The 23,921-nt window shown below is 37.9% G+C and overlaps 1 protein-coding gene across 2 annotated transcripts in view; it reads left to right on the forward strand.

The window, feature by feature from the left end:
* The window catches only part of PCCA (propionyl-CoA carboxylase subunit alpha), a 278,772-nt gene that overhangs the window by 147,430 nt on the left and 107,421 nt on the right, over positions 1-23,921 (forward strand). For both annotated transcript variants that reach the window (XM_068677675.1, XM_068677680.1), the window contains exon 19: positions 21,256-21,358. In XM_068677675.1, coding sequence (XP_068533776.1) covers positions 21,256-21,358 — 103 coding nt within the window. The remainder of the gene's footprint in view (positions 1-21,255; positions 21,359-23,921) is intronic.

Raw genomic sequence — 23,921 nt, forward strand, 5'->3', positions numbered from 1 at the left:
GTTGTATCCTCAATAGCAAATGGCATAAGGAGAACAACAGATAGTCTAAGGCCACTGTTCCTCAGCTAAAAAATGAATGAGGGAAAATGAGGAGGAGCTTTGACTTAGTTTTTACTGGTCAGCATAGGAAGTTAAGTAGTCTGTTAGTGCTGTAGAGGAGTAAAGGATCCGTTCCTACTTAATTTTAAGTATAGGAATTGTTGACTTAAATAGTGATTCTCAAACTGCTGTTATATTCCTTGCTCTGATTTTAGATTTTTTTTTTTTAATGGTAAAATCTTCTTGATAATGAGAAAAGGAGTCCAATTTTTGAAGAATCTCTTAATGTTTTATTTCTAATGCAAATGTTTTCTTTTATTACGAGGTGTCTAGGTATCTTAATAGAAAAAACATATTCAACTACTTAAACCATACTGTCAAATACGTAAAAATACTTCATTGAGCAATCAGGCACAGCCCTTCTCATTTTGCAACATACAGGGGAAGCAAATACTCTACTGCTTTGAAGACAAAGTAGCTTCCTACTGAAGTCCTTGTAACCTAACTCCCTCACATGGATTCCTCTAGCATGAGCAGAGAAGGCAGTAGAGTCTGACCACATGAAGTTTTTCCTTGATAAAACTGGATTAAGATCTGCTTTTTCAGGTTTCAAGTGGTGGACAGCTAACAAATCTTTTCAGTACAGGGGATATCTCTTTCTCTTGCTATGACAGGTACCTACGTTCAGCTGAGTTTCCTCAGGATGGTCTTTTCTGTCTGTTGTGGTGTATGCAGATCTGGAAGGAAGCCTTCAGAAGCTGAACCTTAGAATTTTCTTAAAGTCGGGGCTGAATGTGGTTCTTAGTGGATAGGTCATTGTTTCAATCCACATCCACTGTTAGGTCTACTTGTTCTAATGACAGTAAAGCTGCCTGTCTGAGGCCAACTAAGGACAAAGTAATGCGAAAAGGCTTACTGGTAAGTGACATCTGAAGAAAATCAAAACCGATAACGAGCCCCTTTCCTTCAGAGACAAGTCAAGGAAACAAAAGGAGAGCGAGGTCAAAGGATTGTGCAGTTTCCTGGACAGTACTCTCCACTCCTCAGAGCAGCTGGTGGACTCCCTCTAGAGGGGACTGACTACTGTGGAGCATATAAGTTACTGCAGCCCCATCAAGGATCCCTCATGGCATGTCCCTAACGTAGCCAAGCTGCGTCTGACTTGTTTTTGAAGGTGTTCCATGTCATGGGCATTTTTTAGGAGCAGGATTGTGGCCATAAAAAGCACATCGTTACTGGTATGCCTGCAATCTGTTTGAAAATTTTTAATAAATAAAAAGTATATAGTAGGAACCTGTCCTACTGGCAACAAATCAAAAAAGCCAGTTGTAATCTTGGATGCAGTTCACTGTGGGAGAATTGGATGTTTGGAGTCTGTGTGAATTTTAAATCCGCGTTGGAGAATGTAAGTGAATTTAGACTACGTATTCCAAAACTGATCCATAACATTCTCCTGACAGTTTGGAAAAGTACACAAACATGTTGATGACCATCTTCAAAGTTTCATTGCCCCGGCATTTTTTTCTTTTGCATACACTGAAAGCAATCATGAGGAATTTTTGTGCGAGGAATTACACTGAACATTACTATTTTGAAATCATGCATTATTTCTTCTGAACTTGGCACAGCTACTGGATAGACAATTTTCTGCTGAATTTGAGTTATATGATTATCTTTTGGTTTTCATTTGTGGCTTTTTTTTTTTTTTTCCCTTTTGGGAGCCATATGTGTAGTATGCATTCTTTTACAACTGCAGGGGTATTTAGAGTTCCCTTTTTTCCCCATGATTTATTCAGCCCAAGCTCAGGATTGTTATTCTAGTCAGATGGATAGACAGAACCACACTTGGCAGTCTTCACAGAAACTCCACCTTTTGCTAGCAGGGCTACTGAGACTGTACTCAGATGAAATGGAGCTGAGCCAGATTATGGATTCACTGTCCCAGCCTGCTCCTCTGCTTGGCAAGGAATTGGACAATTCTTTGGGTGTCTTGAATCATCAAGTGTAAGGTTCTTACTAGAGAGCACTCGGATTGGTGAGCTTTTGCCTCATTAAGATCAAACACCCAACTTTGTTCCGCTGGTTTCAATTAGGTGTGACCTCTGTAATGGGATTCTTTGTTGGGGTAGTTTGCGTGGCATTGAGGTTAATGCAGGCCTTGAGCCAGCACCAGTTTGCCTTTCCTGTGTCAGAGTGAATGGCATTATAATTCGGGTGGAGCACCCACAGGTGAGTTTCCACTGTCTGCATTACTCTGTGCCCCTGCCCTCACCAATGGTCTTGTAGGATTAATTTGCCAACCCTTAGCTAGAATGGCTGTTGGGGACCTGTGAGTGCTCACAGTTACAGAAATTCAGACACTTACTTTTGTTATGCAATATGATATTTAGGGCATTTTCTGTGTTTTTTTTTTTTTTTTTTTTTTTTTTTTTTTTTTTTTTTAACTAAACTACTTGTTATTTGACCATTTTTTCCTGGGAAATGGGTTGTGTTGAGCATTTGGTTTTGTTTTGTGTTTGGAAGATAATTAGCTAATGAAAATGCTTGGTGTTTTGTGAGCCAGATACTACTAATGTGAATATTTCGCTGTGGTATCCAGATAATAGAGGCACATGTTTCCTCCAGGAAACAGCTATGAATGATTGATGATTATTTCATTGTTCAGCTTTCAGTTACTTTGCCGAGGACTTTTCCTACTTGTTCCATAGTCGAGTTTATTGTGAAGCTGGTGCCACCCACAGCTGCTGAACAGATTTACAGCATCTAGTAAAATCCCAAGGTCTTCTAGACAGAACTTGATCTTGTTTCAAGTGGAAACATATTTTGGCTGAAGTGGATCCAGCTTATTTTGTGTCTGTTTGATGTAGTTAGCCTTTGAGACCAAAAATGATGTTGTACAGTTGAATCTTCACATTTTGGCTTCAGACTTGTTTTCATTAGTGGGTTGGGAGGGGAATAGGAGAGTGACTCTCCAGGTGTGGCTACATCATGCTATCTCATGGGTCTACTAATGTGATGTTTATACTTCTAAACCCAATTGCCTGCAGCACTTCCTATGTGTTGCTTGTGTTGGCAGCTAAGTGTATTTTCCTAATTTTTCTATGGGTTTTACCCTTTCATCATTTATGACTTGGAAAAAAACAGTGAGGCTGCATGCCCACATTACCTGATACTACATGCAAAAAGACGGTAACGCATTGGGAAATGTTTTACATTGCTAGAAAATAACTAAAGGGGTTTTCTTGCTTGCCTGTTTAGCACAGAAGACTGAGACTGGAGAGCTTTGAGTTAAACTGTTCTTGTGGGGCCTTAGAGAAGTCAGCATTGAGCCTCAGTTTACCAAAAGACAAAATGGCCTTAATGCCTTGCTGCATTATTAGGGTCTTGTAAATATTTATTTATCAGCTTCTGTAAAGTATGTTGAGACCTAAAATGGATGATATTTCCAAGCATAAAAGAATACTTTCACAGGAATGGTAAGTATATTTGTTTAGTGAGAAACTATAGTTAAAATACAAGTGAAATTTTGTTTTAATCCAGAACTGCTGGTTTGTCCTTTCATTGGCTGTTTACCAATTCGGATTGGTGAACAGCAAGAACAGAAACAGTTATGTTTAGTGTTTTATTTCATGAGCTTTTGTAGGTTTGTGTCTAGGTTGACTTGATACAGATATATTGATGTAAATCCTCAGCTGTGCATAGTAATGATGGTTCAGATGCCTGCTTTTACGTGCTGTTTTATGGTTTAGGGCAGCTAGTGAGCTGTTTGGAGGGCAGTGGAGCCCAGGACCCCTCTCATGCTTGCTTTCACATAGACTACACCTATTATCCTGCTGGAGCCTGGGACGCAGCCAGCTCTTTGCCAGCCTAGGGTTTCCCCATATGGAAGAATGGTCAGCTGCTCGATAGGAGAGCTTTCTGGCTCTCCAGCGCTGCTGGAGCAGCACAAAATAAGGTTGTGTTACATTGATGATGTCAGGAAAATTTACTAGAGTCATCCAAACCGGCCACTTGGAAGGAGAGTGAGCTGCAGCACAGGCACCGCTGAATTGTATCAGTTACACTCCGTGATTTCCACCTCCCCCCCAGAACCACAGTAATAACATGAACAGTTATTGCAAGTACAGCTAAATATTTATACTTTGCCTTACCCTACAAATACCCTCTTGTGTGATATAAAGCTAAAATGCTTTGTTTTCATTTGGTAAGGATGACTAAGTCCAACCCAATTGTGGCTTTCCTTCATTCCCTGACTTTGGAGTTACGCAGTCATCCTTAGCTCATGAAAATAACACTGTCTTACCCTTACTCTCCTGGTCCCCTGCTTAACAAGCCAGGCATTCTTTTCATGATTTACTGCTCTGCCTTTGAAAACCCTCAATATACTTATGTAACCACTACAGCTTCAGACCATTATTCCACTGTGTATTTTTTTGTTCCCTGTATACTAGCAAGGTACTAAGAATCCATTCTCTGTGTGTGAGAGATCCTCATTTGTAATGGCATCTCCAGGTCGTGACATCCCTACCTTTTCCCTTCAGATGTTGCTTAATGTTATTCTTTTGGCCTCTCATTAATAATGTTTTTTTATTATTTTTCGTAATCTTGCTGCCCTATATAGTATTCTGTCCGTCTTTAAAATGTGGTGTTATTTACCCTTCTACATTGATCATTTGCATATTACAGAAAGAGGATTACATGTGGTAGAGACGAACAATTAGATGCAAAAATATGAAGCAGGTGTTTTTAGCCAGTGGAAACAAACTTTTATATAAAATGTAAAAGTTGGAATAGAGTGAAATTCAGCATAAATGGAGCATTTATGACCACTACAGAAGGTATCTTATTTTTTTTCTCTTTGGATTAAATTAATGACATCAGAATTGATAGTGTAAGTAATATCAGGTATGTATATAGTAGTTTGGAAGCAGAGCTATTGCTCTGTGTGAACATATATACCAGAAACAGAATGGTCTGTTTTGGGAGCTTTTCCTAGCCTATTATCCGTATTTCATTTATGGGGAAAAAAGGTGTTCTGGGCACTCATGCTTGCTCAATCTTTAGAGTCGATAATCATTAGTTCATAATTATGAAGATATATAATATCTTCATAATAATGAAGATATTATATATCTTCATAATACTTCATAATAATCATTATGAAGTTTGGACCTCACTGAACATCTTCTGGAAGGATGTTCAGGCAGCAGGCAGCGCACGTCTTGCTCAGGTGATTGCTGGTGGGAAGGTCGGTCACCAAAATAAATGGACCTGGCTAAGTCCCTGTGTTTATTGTGAGTTATTTTCACCATGTCTGGAGGGAAAACAGCAGCTACTACTGGAGTATCATAGCTTCTGTGGCTACCACTCAGTTAATGTTGAAAATTGAACGTACGCGACGTGGCCTTTTCCTCATCCGTGGTTTGCTTATGACTTCTTTCCAAGATCCTCACTTTACCACAAGATCTCTTGGTCTTACCTTTACTCTGATCCCCTTTTTTAAGCCTAACAATTCTTTCCTTTCATGCAGGCTTACACCTCCTAAACTCATTTCTTAATATTTGTGTAAAAAATGTATACACGAAGCTGTAGAACTAACAAGTTGCGTGCTAATCACCACATGCTCCCCAGTCATTTTACAGCTATTTTGAGCATAGTTTTTTCTCTCCATCTGTATGTTTTATATGGAGTTTCTAAGGGCAGAAATGAAATTGTGTTGGAGTGTTTTTTTTTTTTTTTTAATATAAGGGCAAAGGTTTTCTTCACTTTAGGGGACTCTAAGCTCAGTGAAAAATGTATGTGTAACTGTGTTCTCATATGAGAAGTGCTATTTGTGTTTCTTTCCTAGGATTAACAACATAGAAAAGATAAGCACAAACATCAGGACCTTACCTTGTTAAGTTCCTTGGAGCATTGTCTGTGTCCTGCTGTTTGTTTGTGCAGTGTATAGCATATTCTGGATGCTGTTGCAGTAGAAATTTTATCAAGAAAATAATATGGGAAGAAAGTCTCTCTCATTCAATATTGTCTGCATACTTTTACATGTATGTGTCTTGATTTGTCCATTCTTTAGCACACTTGCTTCATTCATGATTCACAAAGGCTGTAGTTAAATATGAGATATTGATTGAAGGGATAGATAATTCATTTATACCTTTGTTATTGAGTATTACAATTTTCAACCATTTCTTTTTCCTTTGATTTAACTGCTAAAGTGGGATGGGACACAGAATGGCCTCATTATTGTAGGAGTATTTCTCTGTTCCCTGCAATGATTCCAAAAGCTCTTGCACACTTCATCAGTATTATTGTAATTCTTTGGCTGCAGGATATTTGGCAGCTGTTGCACCCCACTGGCAAATCCTATTCAGACTTCACTTCCATTCACCATTGCCATTGGAGAATTGATTTCTCTCTCCTCTGCTCTAACCTTTCCCAATTCATTTTGGATTGTTCAATGTGAAACATTTTAATTTCATATCATACAGCCATTCAGCTCACAATCCTTTTTTAACCTGTCACCAGGGTAACAGCATAGCATGCTTTCTTTAGGCAATCAAGTTTTTATTTCACATGCTTAATGTTGCATTAAATGTTTGCATTTTGTTTAACCCTCTTAAATACTTTGAACTGTGGATATATTTTGCAGGGTAATGAAGTCTCTGATTTCAGTGTCAAGTCTTCATAGAAATTGCCTTATTTAAAATAAAAAAATAAAAGAGCGGAAGATGAATACAGTAATGAGAAGATTATTAGTCAAATCCCAAATGGATGAACGAGACAAGCATCTGTAGGATGGCAAAAATATTTTTCTTCTGGAAAACCTTCCGGAAGCTTATAGTATGATCTTTAGACCTGAGCTTTAGGATTACTCTTACCTGTAAGTGCTTGTAGTCAAATTAATGCAAATATGGGATTAACTATGCAGTAACATGACTTTAAGAAGTGAAATGTCTGGCCTATACCTGTCAGTCTGCCTGAAACTGTTTGCCAGATATGTGTATAGAACTGCAATAGCAAGTGAACCGCTATTACTGACTGAATAGCGAGTGATTTATTGCATAAAAATTAGAATTTAATGGGATGATGCAATTGATAAAAGAAATACAGAATGCATGTTTATGACATTAACAACGAGCTATATCCATTTTATTGGAAATGAGAATAATAATGGATTTGGAGTACTTCACTGTAGATGGTTACAAAAATAACATTAAACAGACATTTTCATATGTGGAAAAGCATTGATGTCATCTCTGACCTTACAGAGCAAGTCCTGCTTCCCTTGGTATAAGAATAGGACAAACTAGGTTTGCCTCCACCTGTTTTGCTGGAATTTTAAACAATTTTTTCATAGATGTTCTTAAAATGCCCAGGATTTTACATCCTATGTCTTTAATTATAATCAGAGGTATAGTGTTGAAGGCTTTTCATCTGTCACGTTCTATTCTCAATCATGTAGGTATAAAAGATGTGAAAAATATGTATTTAATTTTAACAAGTGAAACGTAAGAACTCAGAGTGTTGTAAATAAGGTCAAACTCTACTCATTTATAATGAAATAAGCCCACTATAATGAAAACACTAATAATAAGCATTTTAACACTGAAATGCTAATTTTACAGAGCTTCTTGTTTGCAAAATAAATCATACGTATCTGGCTCTTTTTAAGCAAAATATCATTACTGTATTAGCTGGACTGTTTGAGTTTTCATTTGATATAGCTCTCTTTTGAAGAGGCAGCTGCTTATTAGAGATCAGACCCATAAAGTTGACTTTGTTAGAATTTTTCTTTCAACAGCATACAGCTAACTATATAATGCAGTTCCTTCTATTAATTTCCAAGCTTTCTGTCCAGTTTCCTTTTTTTCCCAAGTTGTGCTATAAGCTACCAAATATTATTACCTGCCAAAAGTGGTTTGGCAGTGTTTTCTTACTGAATTGTGCCAAAAGGAGCCAAACATATGGTAACAGTTAATTTATTGGTTCTTCTAACCTCAAGGGAACTCTTACAGAGAGCATATTACCTTTTTTATCTAACATATTTTAAATAAAAGAGCTGTTGGCTTGAAATTTGATATGCCAGTATAGAAGCTGACCTTCCATGCAGTTATGCTTGAATCAGTCTTGTTTAAGGGTAAGATTAAAAGTGCAAATGTGTAAGATTGAGCTAAGGCTTCTTTCTTTTCAGTTTTTAAAGAGTCAGGTCACTTTTGCATAGTTTTAGTGTGTGTGTGTATAAGTGAAAATGTTGAAGAAACATTTTCAGGAGAAAAACGAGTCCCACGTTTCCCTCAGAAGTCCTGAGAGCTCTTCCTTCACTTTTTTGATAAGGCATTTCCTGATAGCGCATTACCAAGAGGTATCTTAAAAAAAATAAAATATATATGTATATATAAAATACAAAAACCACAACCTCCCTCCCCCCAAAAAACAACAATAAAAAACAAACTAAACCCAAGTATTTTTCACTTTTTTGTATGTATTTTCCTAAGAAGTAGGATCTCAGGTCCATTTGTTGCTCTGTGACTGCGGAGGTTTGTCTAACTAACTAATGGGAAAAGTATTTGAGAGGTAACATTGCTAATTGTGCTGTTATGGGCTGTCATGGAGCTGAGTTTGATGTCTTGCACAACTCAAAATCATCTGCTACCTGTATTTGAGGTAGCCCTTTTTGTTCTCCATTAGGTAGTTTGTATTCTTATCTTCATAACCTGATGTTGTGGTGACTCTTAAAAGAAAATCTACTTGAGTATGTCATAATATTTCAGATGAGTTACTTAGGTGGATAGATGGTGCCTTAAATGAAAAATATTCTTACTTTTATTGGCTCATATTAAGTATTCAAAGGCCTGGATCTGTATTTAGACTGTCTGAATGACTTTTTCTTTTGTGATTATGAGCACTTCTTTAATATATTTCACAGATGGTTCTTTAGTGGTTTACTTCTTTGTGTAATTGGATGTGGTGCTTGGAGTTTGTTTTGGCTGTGGTTTCCCTTTAACATGCATCTTCAAAGCCTGCAGTGTGAGAAAGGCTGGGCAGGAAAGAGCAGTGCAGAACCTGGTTCTTTTGAAACCAGGGATGTTTACCCATTGATTTAGAAAGGAGGTGACAGGTCTTTGTCCTGTCCTCTCTGTGGTGGTTCATAAAATTTAGTCTTGCTACACTTGTATTGCAGTGATACAAACTATTTACTTGGCTATTGAGTCCCAGATGTAAAAAGAAAAAAACAACAAAAAAACAAAAAACCTGGAATATCTGTTAAATTTTATCCTCCCTAGGGTTCAAGCTCGTTTTCCCCCAGTATTGTGGTACATGTTTCTGAGGCTCCTCGCTCTGCCCTGGGTGGTTGTTTGGTTGTTGATACACCTTGATCACACAGTAGGGATTTTCTCCAGGTTCTGCTGCTCATTTTTCTACCAGGCACTGCAATTTAAAGCCGGGTTTTCATCTGGCTATACCCAACTCTTATGGTTCTTTGATGAGGGAGATGCTGTAAACCAACAGCTTTCCTCTGTTCATTGCCTTGAACAAGTGGCAGCACTTCTTTTCTAAATCCTATGTTTCCCCCCCACCCCAGTGCAGCAAATCCTTTTTTCTTTTACCCATATTGTTGGACAAATCACAGTCATTTAAAGATGTTTACTAACATTAGGTCCACCTTACTCCCCTGTTAGCTGTGATTTTTCCACTCTTTGATCTTGGACATCACATTGTACAGGCTTCCTTTTCCCAAGTCTTAATGCCTGTCTTAACTGAATCCTTCTGAGTGAATAGAGCGATTATCTGTTTTAGTGATTTCCAAAATCGTGGCAGTTTTATGGCCATTTAAGCCTGCGTCTCCTTACACCAGGCACTACAGCACCATTCCACAACTCTCATCTCTTCAACCTCAGCTTTCAGTAACTCACGTGTGCCTTCACAGAAGCAAGAGGTAGTGAGAGAGCTGGTCACCTTTCTGCTGTTGTGCCCTTAGAAAAGTTGATTTAGAAAAGCTGTGAGAAATTGCCATACCTGTAAAGCTGGCAGGGTCTGCTCATCTTTTTTTGTAGAGCTTAGGGATATGGTTTAGTGGGGACTGTTAGCGTTAGGTCAGAGGTTGGACTCGATGATCTTGAGGTCTCTTCCAACCTAGAAATTCTGTGATTCTGTGATCTCAAACAGGATAGCCCAGAATGGGCTGCAGTGATTTGCATTTTGGAAAAACTGTGTTGGATATGGGTGCAGAGATTTTGGGCTTAGAGGGAACGTGGCTGTCATTGTGTACAGGTTCCCTCAGCACAGCACAAAGGAAGGGTTAGGATTGAAGAAGCTGTGAGAACTGTTTCTGAGCATCTTCCTACGACATCTGCTCTCAGCTGCCAGTCACTGCCTCTGGATGTGCATTTTAAAAGTATTTTGGTCCTTCCCTTGCATTCATTTGTTCCTTTACTGATTACTGGTAGCATTGCACATAAATTTTTGTGAGATAGCAGAGAGCATGGTTACACTGGATCAAAACCAACTAAGGAGTGTATGCCACATCATGTTTGTGCAACAATTTTACCTTACGTTTTCTATAAAAAACTATATTTCTATAAAAAACTATATTTCTTCTGTGTTAGAAGAAACAGACGAGTTGTTTGCTGATGGTTGTTTGCGTTTTTCTCCAAACATAATTTTAAACAGTTTTACACATCAGTTTACGAAAAAGAACAGTGCTATCTTTTAAAACTGTATGTGTAATTATTTTAACTAAATAATATTTGGAATTGGAAGTAAATATGTTTAAAGAAAAGCGTCTTCTATACTATGTAAAATATACAGCACAAGGTATATACGTACCATGTTTATATATATACACTATACATATATGTATAAGATATATATGTATCACTATGTAGTGTGTGAAAAACATGTTTGGTATTTTGGAAGTTTATTTCTTTGATTTTCAAATTGCTAAACTACCTTGATTTAGTGCTAATTATCATTGCAAAGGCAAGGAAGGAGAGGGAACTTCTGGGTAAGTATATTGGAGAAGTGTGACTAGATCCTTGTCCTTATTTATTTGCTGTGGATCGCTGAATATTAGACTAAGTGGAAATTTTATCCTCCTAATATGGCCAGTTTTGTGTTCCCATGCTATCTTGGGTATGATTCTCCCCAGATAAAGACAGAGGGATCTAAGTAGAAAACCCACTTTCTGGTAGTCATTATATGCAGTTGTCTTACTGCCACTCTTTGGGTCCATCCCATCTGCGCAGTTAGTGAGCAAAAGTTTTGTTTGTTAATACTGAGCATAAAGCATTAGCTGTTACAAATACTTCAGTATTTTTTACGGATCTTATTTTTGTCCTTCACAAATAATATCTCTAATTTAACTAATCATTTATTCTGAAATTCTTTCATTCACATCTGTTGCACATAGCTTAAGCTAATTAGGAAACCTGCACACCATTTATCTTGTTGGCTTTCTTCTATTGATTTGTGAACAATAGCAGGTGTCCTATTAAAAGGATGAAAATATACAGAGTGAAATAGAGATTTATCTTTTGAATGCATATAAATTTGTTAAATAATTAGATCCTGGGTTTCTGTGGCCCAGATTCATAGTGCCTAAGTAGTGTAATAAATACAGGTGAGTGTCACCTAAAGGTAGTTCAGCCTATCTGAGGTCTAACTCCTTGTGGAGAGGCACCTTTCTCTCTTCATTTGTTATAAATAAATGGTTAATATCACATAGCTAAAGCTCAGTGGTTTGAACTCGGGATGTATGCTAAAGGTGCAGTAGAAGATCTATAGATGGTAACGTGAGTCATTGGAGCTCTGTTACATGCTATAATTGTCTAGATGTGAAGAATTAGTACTTACTGAAGATATGCATGTTTTATGTGATCTAATATAATTTAATTTTTAATGAACTCTTGGGGTTTTTCATCTTCAGTTTTTTCTTTCTAACCTAACAGAATTAGCAGCATTAATCTGTTCAGTAGGAACCTAGTGCAGAAGAAATAGAGAACAAAGCTTTAAAATCTATGAGACATTACTTTTTTTTTTTTTTTTTTTTTTACATGTCAGGTAGAGGAAGTAGCTGTTACATTGTCTGCCAGACATTGGCTTGAGTACCTCTAGCCAAATGCTCTGATCAGATTTGTCTTTGGTTTGGTAGTGCATCACTGATGTACCATCATCCAATGGCAGTTCTTATGTATGCATTAAAGATGCTTCTTTTTGTAAAGATTCCAGAGAGATATATTGTTGCAAATGATTATTATCATTTTGTCATATTTAATGATATCAATTTTCTTTAAACATTTTTGAATTAAATTTAATCATATTTAATGATATTAAATTATGTATATTGTTGCAGTTCAGTGTTAGCTTCCGTTTCTTACACTAAAGCATATAGGATGGCCAGTAAGGGAAAATCTGACCATCCTTTTCTGGGACTGTGTACCATCTTGAATGTGTATCCCACGTATTTCCTGAATTAAGCCTCATGGAGAAGATATCACAACAGAGTAAATATGATCAGTACAGCTGTGTTACAAAAGTGATCTCAGGCATGAGATGATTAAGCTGTTCGATGCACTCTTTTGGCTTTGCTGCAACCCAGTTTGCGGGAGGTGGTCAGCTCTGTGATGGGTGAGCTCTTGGAAATCATGCTGAAGCCTGCTGTGTTATGTTTTCCAAGATGCACACAAAATTCATAGCATTCTTTCTTTTTTTAAATAATGACCTTCAGGGTATTTGTGTATGTGATGGGCTAAGTCAAATCATAGGTACTACAAAACGTGGCAGAGAGAAAACTATTCCATATATCTGGCAATATGATCTGGTTTTAGTAGACTGACAGATTAAAAAAGGAGTGTAGTGAAAGAACTAAATTAAACTACTAAATATGGGAAAAATAGAAGTCTGTACATGGTTTTTAATAACAGCCTCAAAAGGGTATTTGGAGCTGGTGTTTTATAGAAGACGTTTTCAGTTTGGTTCGAAGACAGGTTTTGTTTGTTAGCTTAATATAATTTATAATTTTTCATTAGTTTGCATACTGTATTCCCTGTGGGCCTTTTAGAAGGTTGATGTTCTTACCTCCAGTGTTTTTAACAAATTGCCTCAGAGATGGCCTTATTCTGATATCTTCCCTGTCCATTGACTGTAATAGCTCTCACTCATGATCTTCTTGGGTTAGTAAATTGAGCAGGTGCTGACAGGTTTCACTGTATCGGGCCACATATCATTTATTCTTCAAGGAAATGCTGCGTTTCAGTCAGATGTTACTGGCTGTAATGGTGGGTATGACAGTCTGCGGGTGCAGCTGTGTGTCTCTGAATATGAAAGATAGGTTAATGTGTTTTGGGGGGATTAACCTTGTAAATTACTTATAGCTGGCAAAACAGTGATGTGTTAAAGATGTCTTTTAACAGGATAAGGAGAGTACTGGCATGTTAAAGCAAGGTTTTTTCAAAATGAAAGTTTTAAATTTGATTTGAATATAAATATTTTGTCCTCCAAACTGGCAAAATGATTTCTCAAAAGTGCCGCACTGAACAAAGGGTTTTGAGCTTGAATCTAGGGAACAAGTGTCAGTTTATCTCTTAAACTGTGGGCTGATAACCAAACTAAATACGGAGCTTGTGGGTTTGGAGGAGTGCAGATGCATAAATTGCCATTAAGGTGAGTACAAGTGGCTTTCTGGTTGATGCTGAGGAGCAGATACTCTTTGTGTTTGACTTCAGATTAGTTCTGGTCTAGTCCTGTGCTCTGTGTGCCCATTTGTGGCTGTGTTGTGCTGGGTACACTTCTGTCCTGCTTGTGTTGGGCAAGGATCTGGTTCCTATGCCCAGAGTCTGTTCTGCAGCATGAATCAAAGCTTAGTAGGTAGAGATGATTGAGGTAATTTGTTTCAAGAACTAAAGCACTGTTTTCACACCCATGGTATGTTGTTTTGATTACCTCTGAGATTGCGTGCTCTACAGAGCTCTTGTGCAAAGGTAGGTGAATAACTGAAACTTGAATTCTGAGAAAAGGAATGATGGATTAAAGTAGCAAATGTGTTTTGAATTCACATTTACAGTGGTTGATAGCAATTTAGTTCAGAATTAGTAGGCTACATTAATTAACAGGCCAATTTTGCTATTGGATGATGACAGGAAGCCTAACACAGAATTTGCCCAGATGTCTTAATTTCTTTTTAAGTATGGAAAATTGCCTTGTGCACAGATGTAAAATTGAATATCTCCTACCTTATCAAACTTATCAGTAGATAATCTTTTAATTATTTCATCTCCATTTCATATTAGTGGTTTAGAAATTGCTTGTTTTCAGTTTTTAATATGCACAGGAAACCTGTAATATTCTAAAAACACAAAGTGAAAAATAGCACGTTATTATTGGGCACAGCCATTGTTTGAATGGAGGTGCAGGAAGCAGGCTGCCCAGCAGCTACATCCCGGTACCATCACACCGTATGGGAGGATATAACTGCTGCTTGATGATGCTAACAGAAGAGCTGTGGTCCTCCCTGCAACAGCAAGTTGTTCTTAAACTTTTTGAGTATTAAAAGAAAGGGAGTTATTTACGAGTAGTCTTACAATAATTAGTTGCACAATAAGAGAAATCGACTTCCTTGTTCAATGAAATACGGAAAATTTGTACAGGAAAAAAGATGTTTGTCCTCTTGTGGAGTGTATTATTATTATAAGTGTGAAGGACAAACCCTTATTAAAAAATGAAGAATGCAACATTATTTGCTAGACAGAAACACAGTTATTGAATTAAATATTTTAATAAAGGAGAAATTGCCACAAACTTTTTTTTATGGGAACAATTCTTAAATTTTTCTTTTCTGTATGGTAGTTTTAGCACAAGTCAATATTGCTGACTGATCTTATTAAAAACACCTGCTTCCAAGTAGTTCCTTTTTTCCATAAATAGTTTTGCTGATTTAGGAAACATGGTTTGAAAGAACAAATCAAAAGCACAGACTTGTAAATTACACGGAAAATAAACAACTTTTTCTCTGTGTTTGTGAACACATGATTTGAGTAATGCCTTTATGACATAGAGCCAGGTTTTCCACCTCCATTGTCAGGCTGTAAACCTGTATTTTCTGTGTCTCAGTCTTGAAACAGAGGTTGGCCAAGCATTGGAACAGGCTGCACAGGGATGTGATGGACTCCCCATTCCTGGAGGTATTGAAGAGATGTGTGGATATGGCACTGAGATATGTGGCTTAGTGGTGGAACTCAGTAGGTCAAACTGATGGTTGGACATGATGATCTGGAAGGTATTTTCCAACCTAGATGATTCTGTCTCTCATTCCATCCTTCCATCAGCAGGCAGGATGGTGAGTTCCCCAAGTGCCTGCTTGCTGACTTCTTGCTCTTGGAAGATTTGGGAGATGAGAGGTAGATCTGAACCCTCGTAGGCTGAGGTAGGCTGATAACCCAAATCTCTCCAGGTGTATGTACCGCAAGCATGAATTTGTTAGAGCAAGATGGGCGGTAGCATAAATCTTACTTCCTTTTCCTCAAAGATTTAAAACTAAGAGCCATGAAAGACTTTTCAAGAGGTTTAGAATTTGTTGATGTTAGCCTGTGTGCTCAGAGCACATCTCTTCTCCTTAAGGCTATGGAGACAACGTTGGCAGAGGAGCCCCGAGTTCCCGGATGCCTGCTAGGCCGATTGGGAAGCTAGCTGTAAAGCAGGCGAGCCGGAGTGACGCAGTTTGCAGGCCCCAAGCTCTGCGTGCTTTGAGACCTTCAGAGTGAAAGAGGGTAAGCCAGGGTGAGCTCAGGTTGTCTGCAGGGTTACTTGTCAGTTAAATAAAGACAAAAAAGTGGTTGAGCCACACACTTAGATCTGGGTAGCTAAATTCACCCTGGATTTATAGGACCTAGGTTTAACCATTTCATTACTTAGCCTTGATCTGGGGTTTGCTGCTGGAGGTTTTCCATGGACATTGCATTGCAGGTCTTTGTCAATCCCCAAAAAGGCTTTTATTAAATGAAAAAGAAGCATCCAGATGTGCATTACTTTGAATCAAAGCACACTTCACTCCATAATATTTTTTTAGAACGATGCTTTCTATTTTACAGTTTACCTCCCATGTAATTTTATTTTTTCTAGTGGTCACTGTTCAGATATAGTACACGGCTATAACTATGCGTTTGTTATCAATCTAAATTTAATATGTAAGAAAATGCAATATGAAACCATTTTGACATAACAATTTCGACATAAGCATTGAGTAATTCAGCCTTTGTCTGATGGCTGGCACACAGGCTAGTAGAGGTTATTATTTTGTATGACACACGCAGAACTATAATTTAGTCTAATGATGGTATATTTTCATACTCTTGGTGAAAGGTGTATGTGGACATAATGCATGCATAAAGTAGAAAGAAGGGAAACCCATTTTTAGGTATAGATGCATCAATCTGAATATACACAGAAATGTGTGTGAATATACGTAGAAAATATTTTAAATTGCTGAATAAAATATTCCCATAAAATATTCCCAGATTCTTAGGTTCCTTTCACATAATTTTTAGTTCTTAAAATAATCCTGTGAAAGTGCTGCTTTTATCTTCTCTGTGCAACGATGAACTTTTATGTTGGAAAGTGTTGAAAGTACTCAGATAGTAAAGCTTAGATTTTTGTTTTGTTTGGCAGTACACTTCTGTTTAGAATTCTTTTAATCTATCCATTCCCTGCTTTTATATTCATCTGATAGTTGAAGGTTCTGTGAAGGATATTTCTTTGTATATGAACTTATTAAACCAATAATGCTCAAAAGTATATGATTTACAACTTTTATTTTTATTTTTTACATCACGAGGTAGAATCCTGTTTGAGTTGTTAAATTTCTATTTGCCTTTCTTGAGTTTTTTTTTCTGGGGGGGGAGTATGGAGAAAATAAGAAACAATTTATATGGTAGATCTAAAGTTTCATTAAAATTGCTTATGCCCTGTCCCAGGCATTTTAAGTGGGCCATCTGTCTAAACATCTCTCCATTTTTTTCTGATCATTTCCTCGACTTATTCATGAGCCATGGGAGGGCTCCTTTGTAGTCTCCATGTAGCTGGTTCAGTCTACCCCCACTGAATACATCTATGTGCTTGCATAACATATCTTTTCACAGTGCTGGAAATTCTCTGAACTTGGTTCAGATGAATGGCCCACTTTCTGAAGGTCTTTTTTTCTCCCCCTGCAAAGATTTGTATGCAGAAACTGACCTTGGTGGCTACAGAATCCAGCACATTATTCTTGATCATTTTACAGGCCACCTGCTGTGAAAGTTATGATGAAGGATTTCTTAATGATTCTTTGACCATTAACATTGTTTTAAGTCAATATTTCACTTTTATTTAACTGCTGAATAGGTAATTGCACAATTGAAAAGCAGCTTTATGGAGTGTCATATAATTTGGTCTTCAAATACTTATAATCTTTCATAACTGGAGAGTTTGTTATGATAGTTGGCGATTTCTCTGCCTTTACCTAAAGTATTATGCAGCAAAAATATCAGAAGTAAAGAAAATTTGTAAGTTTTCCCCAGCATTAGAACTCATGTTTTGAATTGGAAGGAAAAAAAAATCCATACGCTATTTCCTGACCCTTAGGAGCTGGTGACATTTATCATAGCTCATTACATCATCAGCAGTAATCAGGAGAGAGGAGTTTATTTGCCACAAACTGCAGAAAATTGTAGTTTTATTGAGTCCCTTCTATCCGATTGGTTGATGACAATCAAAATGGACAGACTGGGGCAGAGTTATTACTTGACTTGCTTTTGTGACTGTCTGTTTTCTTTCGTTATTTGTTTTTGACTAGAATAGATAATAGTTTAACTAGTGTCTGTTTTCCATGAGCACAGTGTGTGTCGAGCTAGAATTTTTAGCAGTTGTCTGTTTCCCTCGCTGAAAATTTGGAAGGAAAGCAGGAGCTGTGATTGCTGCGTTATTATAAAGTGTGTTTCTTTTTCTTTTGTGGCAGTAGAGGGTAAAAGGGATGTAATACACTGTGCTGTGCATGAAATAAATGATGAGACCGTGACATCATCTGCAGTTGAACAAATAGTGACAGAGGTGGAAAAAAAACAAACAACTAAGCAGGCAAACGATGCTGTTTTGCTTCTCACACCACTTACAGGTTTTTATAATTTACATGGTTTGGCTTAATACTTTTATGGCTCAGAGCCACACCATCCACCTTCCTCTTTGTATGTGCCCCTGTTGCTCGTGGTAGCTTCCCTTTGGAAGGCAGCTCAGAGAAGACTACATGGAAGAGGAGTTCATTGCACCCTCCTCTCACCCTCGTCCTGTCAGTGCAGTCCCAGTGCTCTGTTTGTTCACTCCTTCTCCTTACGTATAATGCTAGCAAGGGGAAACAACACACAGTTCTCTGTGGCCCCGCTTCCTGTTCACCCAGCACTCATCTTGCTGCTAAACTTGTGCTTGTTCCTGCAGCCAATGATCTCCACACATAGAGTCATTTCTTTGATGTTTCATATGCTACAGCTGGAAGAAGGAGAGGGCACACTGAACCTGAGGTTCAGTTCTGAACCTGAGGTTGGGGTGGAAGCAGCTTAGCAGCTTAGATACTTGGCCTTTTTAATAATGGTAAAAATGACACTATTTTGTCTTCCAGCATTTTTTTTTTTCTGTAAATAGAATACCTCAGATTTTAGCTCGGTGTGTAGAATTTTTCAAGCTACATCTTTGAAAGCAGCCAGAAATTTGGGAGTTTTGTATCAGCTAGTGGAAAACATATTCAGAAGCCCTGAGGTTTTCTCTTTGGAGGGCTTAGAAGAGTTCTCAGCTAAGGAAGCAAATTTGCCTGAGAACAGAGTGGCTATTTCTCCTTCACTTGGACTTTGCATACATTCAAAAAACCAAACCACAAACAAAACCCAAGCCCCCTTTCTTAGCCTGATAAAAACTTTGGCATTTTTAAAGTAGTTCGCAGACTGGATCAGCTTTCAACCTGTTGACAGCCGAGAAAGTTGGATTGGACTTTGATCCTTACTTTTGAACTTTGTGATCCTTAAAAAAAAAAAAAACAAAAAAACAACAAACTACACACAGAAACAAACAAAATAAAACCAGCCAACAAAAAACAACAACAAAACACACAAAAGAACACCAGCAAATCTAAGACAACAAATCCCTCAATCCCATTAAAATGGAGTCTATTACTACAAAGTAATTTGTTTGAAAGGAATTTGATTTAATGAAGAAAAAGCAGAATTCTTATGAGAACAATTAATACCGTACGTATCCATCTTAGTGAGTACAACCGTAGATTACAGTTAAAAAGCCAGAGGCATTTGGTTAGCAAAGCTGAAAAATGTGAGAGGATCCAGCAATTCCAGGAGGGATGCACAACTTGCAGTGGACTTTGGTATTAGATACAGCTCTGGACCTTGCCCTCCTGACCACCAGTGTTGCAGAGAGAGGAATTATATGCCTGTGGGGCAGTTTGAAACCCCGGAAAAGCAGTGATCATAGCCATGCCTTTCAAGAGGCATGCATCCTGTTTGGAGATACACTTGACAAAGCTCAGCAAGACAGGCCCGAACAAAAATAATCCCTGCTGGAGAACAAGACTGTCTTTCCTTTGATGGCCAGCGGCCAGACCCATGAGGTCACTTCCAGTCAAATGCAATATGAAGCAGAGCCATGCCAGCAGGGTTATAAGGAATCTCATGCCACCAATGAAGCAGATCCACTAAGCTGTGTTTGAGATGGGGTCTTACCACTTATACAAGAAATATGAAGTTGCTATAAGCTCCTGAATCTTGTTGTTTATTTTAATATAATAGTATCTAGAATTTAGCCAGGTTCCGTCAATAACCTCTTACATTCCTCCTTACTCCTAGTGCTCTGATGCCAGGAAATGCAATGAAAATATCTCTCCGCCTGCTACCTGTCAAGGAAATTCCTCAGTTCCTCTCCTTCAGGAACTCCAGTGTCTGTAGTGTTTCCTATCAGCCGGTGTCAATGTTTTGGTGACAGAAAGGAATTTTAAGACGAGGTGCTGAGAAGTGTCATTGCATCCAATAAGCCATTGACATTTCTTCAGATGTGTTTTGACAATGGTCTCTATATTAAATGAAGTGGGGCCTTATGCATCCATTGTAAATATTGAAGAGCAAGGAAATAACGGCAATGTTGAGGAAGCCAGAGCTTAGGCAGAAAGCTTCTCCTCCTGTGGCCTCTGGAGGTCTCTCAGGTGCTTCTCCCTGTGGATTCCACAGACAAGCTGAGCACTTCCTTTGGGTGAGATGATGTTCACTGGGCACTTGAATCCTCAGCAGACTGCATGTGACACAATCCAAAAAAACGTATTTCCATCTTTTAAGAGATTGAAGGCTGTGCTGAAATAGGATAGGTAGTAAGTTGTAGTAAGTACGGAGTTGAAGTACAAAGTTGAAGAGACTTGGGAAGCTAGGATGAGGGGAAAAAAAAAATCAAAGTTATACATTTTAAATAAAATATCTGGCAATTACTTATTTCACCCTGCATTAGCAAGAATTATATTTCAGGTCTGATTGCCTTGTTGTCAGGTGAGCTTCTTTAAGCTGAAGTGGAAAAGATTCATGGTTCTTGTATTACCTGATAACTGCTGCAGCCACAGACTGCTGCAGGAAGAGGTATAATGCTGCACATGGGTTGTGATAAACCATTATTTTTCTGTTTGCTTTGAAGGACTCTGTGGATGAAATGCTGTTAAAATGTACATTAATTATAAAATTATGTGTATTAATGGTTTGGCTGTATCTTTTGTGTCTAATTGGACTTTAATTAAGGTTTACTGAGGATGAGATGAAGGGAATAGTGATTATATTTTGCCCTTAGAAAGAATGCTGCAGCTATTGCTGTTGCTATTCTTCTGCCAACCCACTTTCTCATCTGCTTTTCATCCTGTTTGAACTAATTCTGTAGCGAGTGCTGGCTGTATTCAAGAGCCTCCTATAACTCTATCAGCATACCCAGTGTGTCAAGGCAAGTCTAGAAAAAAAGTAGAGTGTATTTTCTCCTCATACACCATTTGACAGAAAAATGTATCCAATATTTTTTTCAAGTATGATCTCCAACTGTGTCTATAGATTAATGATGTTTTATATCCTTCATGACCATCCTATGAGGAAAGCGCTTCTGGTTAAAATGGGAGAAGCATGAAATCTCTGTTAAAAATTCTTCTTCTGTCTGTTTCTTTTTTAGAATTCCTATTGCTAAATCAAAGAGAAGTAGCTGGGAGCTTTCTGTGCATCTAGGAGATGGAATTTACCCTGTTGCAGTTTCAAAGGATGGCTCATCATTTTCTGTAAGTTCTGCTCATTTTCCAAGAAATTTGATGCATTGGAACAATGTACGTTATCCTTGACTCTTATTGCAATTCTCTATCTGTTCAGTGACCAAACTAGCTGTTTGCTTTGTCTTTAGTAGACATCACCATGAATTACAAAACAAGACTCATAATGTTAATTAAGTAGTACTAGTGTACAAAGATTTTTCTCTTCCTGTGTCTATGGAACATTTGTTATCCACTTGTTTCTTAAATTACTTTTCTAATTAACAACCCTGTTTTGCGTCTTGTTTAGAAGTGAGGCCGTATGTTTCCGTTGTAAATATTTAAGAGCATGAAAATAACTGCAATGTTGAGAAACACTACATTAGCTTACGTTAGTGATTAAAAAAACAAATCAAAGAACAGAGCAAGTTGAATATATAATCATATTGGAATGGAATTATTCAGCACCTCAGTGGTAAAACTGCATGCAGGCATAGTAAAATGCCAGTATTTCAAGATATATGCCCAGATCACTTCAGATGCATATGTATTAACTATTGTTTTACAAATATTTTAAGATAATTACTTAAACACTTAATATTGTCACCATGAAAGGTGGAAGGAGAGAGCATGATAACAGAACAATGGTAATGCTGTGTTCAGTAGTTCAGCCATTCAGTAGATCAAAGCCAAGATGCAAGCTGGTTGAATTGTATTGAGACAGTAGATACATAGAGAGAATTACTTCTCAAGTCCATTGATGGTAATTCCATAATCAAACAGATTTTTAAAAATAGACAGTTGAATACCTGTAGACTCTTAGGCAGAAGTTTTCAAAGGAGCCTGAAGAAGTCAGTTTTTCTTAGAATCATTGAAATACAGGACTGTGAGGAACCTCAGGTTTCTTCATCTGTCTCTGACAGCTGTTCGCTGTTCTTGCCAGTCTTTACTGAAGATTGTTCTGCAACATCTGCTCCATGATATTTTTATAGTCGTGATGTTCAAAATCACAAGATTTGTTTTTTTGAAAAAGGGTATTGAAATGACAATTTAAGTCAATTATGTTTTTAGGTGGTAATTTTCACCTAAATTTATTTTTTAACACTACCTCTATCTCTGTCACACTGTATTTCACACATACTCCTGATGAATGTGAGAGAAGAGTGTGAGTAGAGACCAGGAACACTTTCTGTCCGTATGCTTCATAGATGCACGGAAAGAAATGATGTAGACAAGATCAGCACTTGTAGTCAGTACCTTTTAAAATTCTGTCTTGCAAATATACTACTTGAAGTTTAAAATGTGGAGGTCATTTTAGCTGTCATGTTGATTCCTCTTAGAAAGAATTCCAGAAGGTCTAGAACACAACTTCTTACTCAGTGCATAGCACATAGCATTGCTCCATGGCTGTGACGCTCACCCCACATGTGGAGTTGTGCTTTGGGAGCTAAGGCCATATCTGCACACAGCTTTTTACTGAATTAATTGAATTTATATAATGTCCTAGGTATCCTGCGAACTTGAATACAACCCATTGCTTAGACAACAAAACATCCCTGCCAGGTTTCAGCCCAATTTAGACTGGCACTGGTTTGCGTGGCAGATAGCTCTTGCCAGGAGCAGTCATTGCCCCCAGCCTTCTCACCTTTTTGTCACAACATCACTATCTAACAGCACTCAGTCTGCAGCAGCTATGAGGGAAGTACAAGTTGGCCTTTGCTTGCGAGGATTGCACGCACACATATTTTTGAGTGACTTACTTCAGTTTCATGTAGATACCTAGGCTAGACTTGCTTGGTTAAATTTAGTAAAGGTATATTTTTAAGTCAAACTAAGGAAAGTTTACAGACAGAGGAGAGGCATAAGCATTCTTCTGTGCTTTTGTCTCTATTGATTTTGAAGGTAACTGAAAATATAAGCTCAAATATGAGTCAGTCCTGGTTTCCTGAACAGCGGATGTAAGCTGCATTGTGTCTGTCCAAGATGTGCTAACTCTGAGAAAGGATGACGAAAACGTAATGTTTTTGCTGCTACCAATTATTAATATACAGTGAATTGTTCCTACCTAAATGTAGGAACATTTAGCCCATTTTAACACAGCATATTTGGAGTCTGATCTCTAATGCTTCAGTTTGTTATTCAAACTGTAACACCTCCAATATAATCAAGTGGTCTGGCATTAATGGACTAGGCATGAGTGAATAGTTACTTTTCTTGTTTGCTTTTGTAAATTCCTTTATCTTTCACAGTCATTTGGGCCCCCTTTGCTACTTTTCTCTAGTATGAAAATCACTGTGGGCAAGCAATGCTCTGCACGATTCCCACCAGGGCCCAGAGGGGAGCAAGGGTCCTGCAAAGGTCCTGTTCATCTCCTTGCAGTCCTGCAGTATTCTCCTGGTTTTACCTCTCAGTGTTAGGTTATGAGACAGAGGCACTCCTGGGGAGCTCTGCACCCTACAGCATCACAGGTGAAGGGGTAGAAAAGCAAAAGGGAGGAGGAGTATGGGTTTGGGGTAGCATGGGCTGTGTGGCCAAAAGGTTGAAATAAAGGGACTTGAGCCAGAAGTGTGTTTTGTGTTTTGGTTCTACCCTAACT

This window comes from Anas acuta, chromosome 1 (assembly GCF_963932015.1).
Source record: "Anas acuta chromosome 1, bAnaAcu1.1, whole genome shotgun sequence".
NCBI classification, from domain to species: domain Eukaryota; kingdom Metazoa; phylum Chordata; class Aves; order Anseriformes; family Anatidae; genus Anas; species Anas acuta.